Raw genomic sequence first — 11,807 nt, 5'->3', positions numbered from 1 at the left:
GATATATTAATATTTATACATGAATTAATCTTATAATATTATATTTTAGTTTTTACAATATTATAAACATATATAAATATATTTATAAATATTTAATTTATGTATTATATTAAAAAATAGTATTTTTTGTTAAAAAAAATTATTTTTAATTATTTTGACGAATCCGGATCCGGATATCCGCGGATAATAGAATATCGAGACGGATATCCGAAACCCGGATATCCGGATACCACGAATCCAGATCCAGATATTAAATCCACGGATCCAACGGATCCAGATCCGGATACCCTAAATTTTCTGGATATCCGAATCCGTCCCAGGGCTAGCAGCAGGTGACCGTGTCTATAATTCTTCTACATACGTCATTAATATAAACAAGAAAGTGACAAAATTTTCGTTGACCACGTGCTGAATATGGTTCTCACGTTTGTTAAATCATTAACCCACGTGTTTAAAATCTAACATATATATAAAACACACACGAGACAAACGAGACACACACGCCATCAATTCACAACGCAAGATCCTTAACGTAGCGATAGCGAGAGAGATGGATTTTTTCTCTCTAGATTCTGTTTTCCAAGAAGAAGGAGAAAATTTCTGGGATATGATCGCCGGTGACGTCTCCGGCGATGGTGACGGTGACAAAACCGTAGGTGTACCAAACAGAAGCGCCTTCAGGTCATACGTGAGGGACCATGAACAGAGGATGGTATCGTCTTCATCAACGGTGAACGTGAAGAGGAGAATGGTGAATCTTCTGAGAAAGAATTGGGAGGAGAAGAAAATTGTAGCAGTGCCGGAGAAGGAGAGAAGCCGGCGACATATGATGAAAGAGAGAACGAGAAGAGAGAAACAAAAACAGAGTTACTTAGCTCTCCAATCACTATTACCTGCCACTAAGGTACACTATTTTGTTGACTTGTTGTGTATTAACTTAAAAAAAAATTATGATTTCATCCGTTTCAGTTTAATTGTTATCGTAAACTAAAAATATTCGTTTCAAAATAATTGTAGTTTTATATTTTCAATACAAAATTTATTGATTTTATATTCTATTATATTTTTCTACTAGTTGATATGTGGATATGTGTGTTGTTAATGATAATTTTTAGTAAATATACAAAATTATATTTTTTTTAATCTATGTATCCAAATATAAAATGACAATTAAAGTGAAATGGAAGAAATACTAATTATATATAATAAAATTTTAAAAGTTGCATGAATTTAACCAATATTCTTTAAAAAAATAGTTTGTTTCAGAAAGTTATTATAAATGTTTCAAATACATAATTTTTTTTTTCAAATGTATAATTATTCTAATATTACTTATATTTTTGCTTGATTCAGAGTGATAAAAATTCGATTGTTGAAAAGGCCGTTGATCAGATTAGGAAATTAGAAGGATTAAAGAAAGAACTAGAGAGACAAAAGAATGTGTTGGAGGCAAAATCAGCACGGGAGCATGATGGAATGAATGGAACAAAGGTTAGGTTTAATGTACAAGAACCTTTGTCGGGGATCGATTCAGTTGTAGAAGTTCTTCAGTGTCTTAAATCAATGGGGACAAATCTCAACGCGGTCCAAGCCAATTTCTCTCCACACGAGTTCTCAGCGACCATGAACATCGAGACTCAGGTATATATATTCCACTCAATTTTTTCCAGAATATTTTTTTTCTTGATTAAGATCTGTGCACGAGCTTAAACATTCCTAGGTGGGATGTCATTCTATCTTCCGATATCTATATTTTGCCTTTGGTAGTCTTTAATAGTTTTGGGGTTTTATGTTTACAGAACATATCCAAGCGATAACCTTTAGTAAAGAAAAAACATATAGAAACCAAAAAACCTCTCTTATTTAAACAGAATCATATCCATGGATCCAACCTATTTGTAAGTTTTTAAATAAAATACATTTTTCTACCGTATAGTTAAATATTTAAAATCATCCAAATTAATTAATATTTTTTTTATCTTTCTTATTCAGAAACATTTTATTGACATTAAATTCAAGCTTACTTTATAAATCCCTTACTACGGATTTGATAAGATTAGTCATCATCACTTTCTTTCTTGCCCATTTGATTACATTATTGATGTAATATATTATTATAGTTTGCTCTGATAATTTGTTTATAACATATTTGACCTTTAAACCAAATAATAGTATACACTATAAGCCAAGTTGTTATAAATCCAAAATCTATTTGTGAATATATCAATCAATACTATTATTTGAAAAGTGATTTTACTTGTTTTTCATGTTCTCCATAATTTTAGGTTATTTTGTTTATTTATCATGTTTTTATTAGTTTTATAAGCTTATTTGTCATATTCTGTATAATTTTAGGTTACTTTGATTATTTGTGAGATTTTTAATAGTTATAATGGTTATTTTATTTATTTCTCATATTCTGAAGAATTTTTAGCTAAATCATTAGTTTGAGTAATATATATTGTTATTTAAAATTTTATAAAATAAATAATAAATAAGAGTAATAGATAAGATAGAATTCTAAATATTATATTAGAACCAAATGTGAATTAACTATTACCCAAACCATTTTATTCCTATTGTAATACATGTCGGGTTCATTCAAATACAATCAGAAAAAGAACCGGTCAAATATTTAAAATAGAACAATTGAACCAGCCGTTTAAATTATCTATTTTATTAAACTAGGAACATGACCTATTAATATAGGTGTGACCTAACTATTTTAATACAATTATTAAAAAAATTTATTAATCATTTAAGAAAAATATTATACAAAGAAAAATATAAATATAACTAAAAACATAAATATAAAATTAAATTTCTAAAAAAATATAAAACAAAAAATATATCCGTCTTTAAAAAGAACGGGTCATAATCTAGTCTTGCTATTAAATGTCTAGAATGTGACCTAAGACAATAGTAATATTTTACAAAAAAGAAGAAGAAGATAATATCGTAATATTAATACATGTGAGTCTGTGACTTAGGACAATCAAGTTTGTGTTAATATCTATGCTATTATATTAGAATGTGAGTTAGGACATAATTATGATTATTCTTCTTTAGCCAATTTTTAAAATCATTTTGTTACTGGATAAGTAAGGTCATTTATCTTATATTATAATTAAACAATAAAAATAGCATAGATAATATTAGATGATATTTATTGTAGTCTATCTTATATTATAATAATATGTAAGTGCTAATACAGAAAATTCATCTATGATATCAATTCTATCTTAGTATTTATCTTTTATATGTTTGCTATGATTTTTTAGCAAGTTATTAGTTTCAATAGTATTATTATTTATAACTAATTTAATATATAAAAATATTTGTCATAATATTGGGATAATTAATTAATAAGTATAGTATTAAAAAATTATTTTCTCAGTTTATTTTTTCAAGTTTTATGCTTCTCTTGACGAACATTTTTTATAACTTCCAATCTAAATCATGTGAAGAGGCTATTTTTGTTTTTAGTAAATTTACCATTTTTATTATAATAATATGTAAGTGCTAATACAGAAAACTCATCTATGATATCAATTCTATCTTAGTATTTATCTTTTATATGTTTGCTATGGTTTTTTAGCGAGTTATTTGTTTCAATAGTGTTATTATTTATAAATAATTTAATATATAAAAATATTTTTCATAATATTGGGATAATTAATTAATAAGTATAGTGTTAAACAATTATTTTGTTAGTTTATTTTTTCAGGTTTTATGCTTCTCTTGACGAACATTTTTTATAACTTCCAATCTAAATCATGTGAAGAGGATATTTTTTGTTTTCAGTAACTTTACCATTGTTAACATTACCACATAATGTAGAATATAATGAATCATCTAACTCTTTTTAAAAACGATTTTGAGTCAAAATTTATTGGTTAATACAATTTATTTTTAATTTTTCTTTCTTTAGTTGATGAAATAATAATATAACTGCACAAATTTAGTTATATTTATAAGCCACAATGACGTTCATTATTTAGAATATACTCTCTAAATTTAGTTATATTTATAAGCCACAATGACGTTCATATATATTAGATGATTTTTTGTTAGTTTTTAATGTAAAAAAAATTATTAAGTTTTTTTGTGTCTCGTGACCATTTTTACGATGCAGTTCTTTTGCTATAAGTTAAATTGTTTTAATGTAGACAATACATAGATACATCATTAGTAAAAATACATAGATACATCATTAGTAAAAATATTTGTTTGTATGACGAAATTAGTTATAGATTAAATTAAAATTAAAACATTTTTTGGCAGATAAGAGGAGAAGAGGTGGAAAAAAGAGTACAGAAAAGACTCCAGGAAACTGAATGGAAACTCCTTTTTCTCCCAGAAGCTTCGTTTCTCAGAGACTAGTGACTTCTTTTGTTTTGACTTTCTTTTATTCATTCTCGTTCTTCTTAATTTGGTAGATCACTAAAAATTGGCACTGCTTTGTTGACAAAACACGTAAGCATATAGGGTCAATAGACTCAATACCTGTATGTTTTGTCTCTACTATATGAATCAGTCTGAAACAGTGGGCCATCCATTTACTTTCTTTTTCCACAAAATGAAATAAGTATATGGCCATCTATTATGTAATTGAAATGTTAATAATTGTATACAAAATATAGGTATCTTAACTATTATGTTATTCTCCAACTTAATAGTATATTAACGTTACGGTCAATAATGCTTCGGGCACAGTTTAGTATTATGTTATTCTCCAACTTAATAATATATCGACCGTGGTCAGTCTCATTCATGGCATCTCTTAGATTGTTTCATCCTAATCAAACAAAAATGTCTACAGAGGGGAAAGGTTAAAATATATGAAAACCAATTTTCTGGGAGAAATCATCCTTGAAAATGGTGGGTTCAACCCCTAAACAGCCGCTTCTTCTGCTTACGTCATGGACTGGCCATGATAATGAATGATCTGAAAAATGTATATTGAAAAATCAAATGTTTGATTACCAAAAAAAAAAAAACTAAAAACTTGTAAGAAAACTTAAGAACTCAGTAAAAATAATAAGACTAGACTTTCATCCTCGCGAACGCGCGGATGTATTTTTATTTTATAATAATAAATTTTGTGATTATTTTACAGATTTTTAAATGTTTGAATATGTCTCTCGGTTGTTCATATTATTTTTGAATGTTAAACTAATCAAAATGATATGTTGTATGTACTATTTTATTGTATTTATTTACAAATCTAACTATTTAGTATGGTTGTATATATTAATAAGTCTGTTTTTAAACAATTGTTTCATAGCGAAATAATACGCCATGAGTTTCAAAGTTATATGAAGCAATTTAGTTTATATACAAAATAATTTAACCAAGTCGCTTTGGCCTACTGGTAAAAGAGCTGCAGGTGGAGCTTCCGTACTGGGTTCGAGTAGCATTGGCCCTTTAGGATCCTAATGGTTATAAAAAAAAAGTTAACACTTAGAATATTTAAGAAAAATATTAATAAAACTTAAAATATAGGTAACCGTACAATCTTTGTAAGGACAGTATAAAATCTATAAATTAATACTTGATAAATTAATAAACACTATAAATTAGTAAATTTCTTCGGTCCCTAGTTGGACCTGTTCAAAATATGAAACAAATCAATAAAATAATAATATAATAATTTTTAGAAAATCCTATGTAAATATATGGTCCAATTGAAATCATAAATTAATAATCTATCTATATATACATTTTATATAAGTACAAACTAAACATTATATTGTTGGTTTTATATTTACCAGGAAAGTGTCTCTATTTTTCTTTAAAATTCAATATATTTTGATAATATTTAGTAAAATTATATCCAAAACCAAATTAAATTCTATGAAACATATATATATATATATACACCAAATAATATAACAAAACAATATGAAAGTATAATTTTTAAAATGTATATGGTAAAATCGACTATTTTCTTATTTTATAAATAAAAATATTCAAAATTAGAAAAATATAAAAAGGAAACTTTTTGTAAATGAATAACCCTATAAATTAATAAAATACCATAGTTCCAATATTATTAATTTATCGAGCTTTTACTGTAATTTAATAAAAAATATTTGTTTATTTTTATAATTTCGAATAGTTAGTTTATACAACAAAATGATAAAATATATTGTTTATAATTTGATAATATGTATAGTGTACTTCTACAATATTCTTGTTTTGTCGTTGTTCAACATTATTATTATTTAATGATTATATTTTAAAATTTAACTACTTTGTTATTAGGGCGGCCTCAGACATGTAATATATTTTGAAGTATTATTTCGTACCACGTGGCCAATTAATGAATAACGTCTATTTTTGTAAGATTTAGTTAAATACCTCTTAATTTGAAATAACAAAAAACACTTAATATAAAAACTATTTCTTAGTTTGAAATAACAAATTATAAAAACATTTCAATATAAAAATGATTTCTAATATTGTTCGAATATAGTTTATTTTATTTTTTATATATTACCATATTTTGAGTATCTTAGCTTTTCTTCCGTTAAAGAAGATACATTCCATGTGTTATAAAATTGCCATTAATGATTTCAGTGGCAGTAGATTGTAATTATTTAGAAAAAATCAGGGTTAATACAATTGTATACTCCTATTTTAATAGATTAGATGTGTAAACTCTAGTTCTTGTGTCGATTTTCTGGTAATGAATATTCTCATTCAGCATATTATTTTGACTGCCTTTTAGTTAAACAAACCGAATTCAAATTACATGATGAGCCTTTTCGAGGGATGTAATCCGTCTCCAACAAATAGCTTTCCTCCTTACCTCTAACAACTCAATAAGAGAATTGATGTTTGAAGCATTTCTCTGGGATTTTTCTCGTTTTCTGCATACTTCTCGCAGTCCAACACCATTGTCGGCCAATAGAGTCTTTGACTCTTAATTTTAGAGCAAGAGCTCGTCTGACATAATGGTTTCCTCTTGCTCCTTCATGTTTCTTCCATGACAGTCTTACTTATACGCCATTAATACACAATAGTAAGACTTTCTTGGCAGTCCACCTATAAATTTTTCCATCCATTGTTATGTAATTGATGCTTTGTGCTTTAAATTGTCGTTCTTCCCGTTTTTTGCCAGGTAGCTTGTCGTCATCAAATACAGTAAGATGGGAAGTTTTCAATCAACAATGTCGAGATCAGCGTCCATATAAGCACAATCGATGTCCATGCTGGTCGGCTCATCATTTATACTGACTGGAGCGAAAATTGAAGTATTTTCAGAGGCTAACATGATGCTCAGTCATTCTATCTTATGCACTATAATAGTCCTTTTAACTTGGCGGTCTTTAGGATTGCTCCCCTACGCAGCAAGTGTATCTGCAGGTGTGGTGTATTCCTGGGAAACCTTTGTTACCTTCGAAGAACTTGGAGATAAACATTATAGCATGTGGTAGCATTGTCCACCACAGAGACTGAGTACATGGTTTAATCAAATGCTACAAGTAACAGTTATGGTGAATAGATTTTTGTATTGAATTGGGGTTTAATTCAAAAAAATTCAGACTACAGTGTGATTCACAAAGTTCTATTTGCTTGCTAAAAACTTAGTTCATCATGTTAGGACTAAACATGTAGCTACCAAGTTTCATTTCATTCGAGACATTATAGATAAAGGCCTAGTCAAGATTGTGAAGATTTACAATACCCTGAATCCAACAGATATGTGGATGAAATGTTTACTTGCAAATGCGTTCAAGAAGTATCTCATGATACTCAAATTCACTACTTGTTTGTACTGGAGAGACTCCAAGAGGACTTTGTCGTTTGGGTCATCTCATAAAGTGATCATGCAAAAACAAAACTTTCGAGATTAGTTGGGAGTTCAAAGGACTTAAACGACAAAAAAGTACATGAAAGAGATTATGACTTACATGGTGATTGATGGAAGATCTTGATGGTCCTGAATTTATTCGAGAGCTGGTTTCTGAAATCAGAGAAGGAAAAGTTTCGGTTCAGTCAGATCGAAGTCTATTTAGTTTAGAATCAGATTCAGTGGAGTAGTTAACTTTCAGAGATTTGTGGGTTTAAAGATATTGGAGAAAAGAACTTACATTTGTTCCGGGTTGAAATCGATGGGAGGTGAACCGGGAAAAAAGTAGGAGTATGAGGCTTCAGCGACTCTAAATTTTTATGAGCAATGGCTGATGGTAAAAATAGATTTGTTGGCAAAGGACCAAAAGCTTTCACTTTCAGACAAGAAGAGTGTTTGTTGTTTGAATGGCGGAGAACTCGGAGAGACTAAAGGCAAAAAAGGTTGAGATTTTTAAGTATGGCCATTTTGGTGTAGCAGCTATTTGGGATGTCACTGAGTGGCAAAATATTGATACACATTGGTAGGCCGAGAATGGATTTGAAGTAATGCCCAAAGGTTGTTATAACGATCAACTACAGTCAACGAGTCAACGAATTCTTCGTCGATGTTGAAACCACAACGACGAAACTGTTTGACTCAAGAACAAGAATCAAACACACAAACTTGCTGATACACTCTCTGACGAACTCGACGACGTAAGTAAGAAAGTTGAGTTTGTAGAATAATAGAGATAGTAAGAAAATGCGGAAAAGATAGAAGATGGACACAAGAAATTGTTTACCCAGTGGTTCACCTAGAATGGTTTACGTCCCCTGGGGCCTGGCAAGAGGCAATCCACTATAATATCAAGTACAAAGAATATAGAACATCTCTTTCTCTCACAACCAAAGCTCACAAACCAAGCTAGGTCTTTTCTTGGACAAAGGAGAAAGAGGACACACGAGCTCCTCTTATATAGTAGGAGTCTATTAGGTTAACCTAGTCGGATTAGGGCATTCGCCCCTTTCCATGAACCTATTAGGAAATATTCCAAAATACTTGCAGCTTCCATAACTCCATGAAAGTAATATTTCCAGGATCCTGCCGATTTCCATATCTCCATAAAGGTGACATTTCATTTTCCTAACATGACGTCATTGTCTTGGTTTAAGTTACTCAATCTTGTTTGATTTCCATCACCAAATCCTAACGCAGTCCATAACGGTTTCTCTGACGTAGCCACTGATGAATCCTAAGAGTCGAAAGAAGCTAAATTTCACAAAAGAGAGAAAGCAATATAGTAAAGTGAGAGAGACGATAAAAAATAAGAAAAGAGATAGATAGAATCAAGATGATCATTTTACTTGATTGCTCTCAGCGACACCAAGAGCTCGTGGTGACGTTTTTTTGGTGTGTGATCGGTGATACGTGGAGAAGTCATGATCATCATCTTAATCTTTCTGTAGGCTTCAGCGGTTGAGATCCAGTTATTTGTACTCTTTATACATGTAGTAGAGAAGAAAAATCATTTTTAATACGATTGGTATATCGATTAAATGTATTCAGTGAAAGTATAAGACTTTTGTTCTCTTCCTTGAAGTGTAGATCAACGAAGTCATGGTAAACAATTCTAGTGTGTTCTTTGATTGGTTGCTTGCATTAACTACATGTATCTAAAACTGAATCGAAGCTAAATAGATTCAAAGTATAAAAAAAAAAGAAAAAAGAAAAAAAGAAGAAGGCATAAGTCAAATCTTAACATAAGTTGATATGTTTCAAACCAATTAAAAATATGATAAAAGTTAAAATGGTTGAAATCTAATCTACGCTATTATTTGAGAAGTGATTTTGATCATTATCCATGATTTTAGACTGATTCATTATTTTTAATAAACAATTTAATGTTTTTGATGATGATTTATCATTATATATATTTGGAATAATAAATAAATATTAACAATTTTTAGAGATAAACTTAAACTGATTTTATCTTAATACATATATATTTGTCATTATACTATATTAGCAATGCATTTTTTGTAATTTATTATTTTATTTTTGTCATATTATTTAAAGTCTAAATTGTTGCTAATGTATGATGTTTATTAGGTATTGTTATTTTGTTTATGTTTTATGTGTTTTGAATGGTTTTATAATGCCTTCAGTGCTACTAATATATTTTTTTTCAATCTACAAATGAAAGAAGTGATTGATTTCAAATCCAAATTGAAAAATGATAGCTGGTTATTACTAAAAATATTTTGATTCAAAGTATACACCCTTTAAATAAAAAGATGAAACAAAAAAAATTAATAAATCAATTGCCGATATGGATATTGAAATTATATAATTTATATATTAATTTATAATTGATATCTAATTTAATAATACTACTATATTATTCGTGAAGTGATTTTGATGATTTGCCAGCTTATTCATGATTTTTAAGAAACGATTTTAATGATTTCGATGATAATTCATCATTATATATATATATATATATATATATATATATGGAATAATAAACAGAGATAATATCATAGTTAAGTTTAATTTATATTTAGTTTAGTAAAATTAAATTTTTTTATCTTCATACATATATATTTGTGATTATACTACATCAGCAATACATTTTTTTAATTTTTAATTTTTATTTTTTATGACTCTAGTATCCGGATGCCTCCGAGAGAGATCCGACTAACGCTTAATGACCGTCCACCGGAAATCTGGACATAGTCCGCCGGGGAGCCCGCCGAAAGCATCTAGGGGGGCCGGTGATCAATGTTTCTATAATGTTTTCAGTGCTACTAATATTCTTTTCAATCAACAACTGAAAGAAGTGATTGATTTCAAATCCAAATTGACAAATGATAGTTGGGTTATTAATAGAAAATATATTGATTCAAAATATACACCTTTTAAATAAAAAGATGAAACAAAAAAAATTAATAAATCATTTGCCAATATGGATATTATAATTATATAATTTATGATATTAATTAATAATTTATATATAATTTAATAATTTAAATAAAAAATTAATGTTAATTTAAAATTTTATTGGGTATATATATTAGTCCGCACAAGTGGTGCGGACTCACACCTAGTTTATACTAAATTAGTTTTTCAAAAAAAAAAAGTTTATACTAAATTAAAATAGAAATTGTTGTTTTTGTTACAAAACCTATAATAATATTTTCCTTGAACGAATTTTATCAAAAGTGAATTAGCCCAAAATACAAGAAGAAGTTGAATATTAGCTAACTGCCTACTACAGTAAAACATTGGGCCGAACAGTGAAAATCAGATAGGCAAAATGACGAGTTTAACCTCATAGGCAAGTTGGCTTTCGTTTGTGTTTAGGTCTAGGTTAGGTGTATGTCAGTAAAAGATATTATTAGTAAGATTTCCCTAAAGATTTTAGTAGATATGAGTAATGTCTCTTTTTTAATTTTCTAGCTTCAAAAAAACCCTTTGAGTGGCGTTGGTAACTCACGCTCTTTGCGTTTCTCTCTCAAAAACTCATATTTTTTTTTGGTATGGTTTAGAGGCGCCGAGTGTTGCGGCGCTCTCGCCGGAGCTCGCGGTGACCTTCACCATCCCGGAATCTCGTGCAACTTGACGGAATGGTGTAGATCCGGTGTGTTGGAAGAACATTATCTTTAATCTCTAAGACTCGGAGGGTATGTGGTCTGGAGACCCTATGAAAGCTTCAAGTTTTGGTGGCTCGTCGGTAAAAAGGCATGCAATCTCTGTTTCGAGTACGACGGGGACGATCCAAAACAGTGTGTTAGTCACCGATGAAATTTGATCTCGGTGTCGGTGGATGTGTTAAAAGGGATGGTGGTTCCCTCATACATGAGTGAGGGTTACACTACAAGAAAACAGCCGTATTTTGAAGGACATTCCGACGGAAAATGAAATCTTTGGAATTTCCCGAAGAATTTCCGAGTATATTCCGAGGAAA

The 11,807-nt window shown here is 29.2% G+C and overlaps 1 protein-coding gene across 2 annotated transcripts; it reads left to right on the top strand.

The window, feature by feature from the left end:
- Positions 1 to 504: 504 nt before the first annotated feature.
- LOC106304618 (transcription factor bHLH92-like) lies at positions 505 to 7,537 on the top strand. Of its 2 annotated transcripts, XM_013741018.1 has the most exons (4): positions 505 to 904; positions 1,354 to 1,641; positions 5,120 to 5,138; positions 7,326 to 7,537. In XM_013741018.1, the coding sequence occupies exons 1-4, from the start codon at positions 551 to 553 to the stop codon at positions 7,421 to 7,423; spliced, it is 759 nt and encodes a 252-aa protein (XP_013596472.1). In that variant the 5' UTR covers positions 505 to 550; the 3' UTR covers positions 7,424 to 7,537. The 2 variants fall into 2 exon arrangements, with proteins under 2 accessions (XP_013596472.1, XP_013596473.1); XM_013741019.1 differs by lacking the exons at positions 5,120 to 5,138; positions 7,326 to 7,537 and adding an exon at positions 4,285 to 4,698.
- The last annotated feature ends 4,270 nt before the right edge of the window (positions 7,538 to 11,807 follow it).

Source organism: Brassica oleracea, chromosome C7 (assembly GCF_000695525.1).
Source record: "Brassica oleracea var. oleracea cultivar TO1000 chromosome C7, BOL, whole genome shotgun sequence".
Lineage (NCBI taxonomy): Eukaryota > Viridiplantae > Streptophyta > Magnoliopsida > Brassicales > Brassicaceae > Brassica > Brassica oleracea.
Note: the sequence above shows the minus strand (reverse complement) of the source record. Positions and strands in the feature narration are given on the sequence as shown.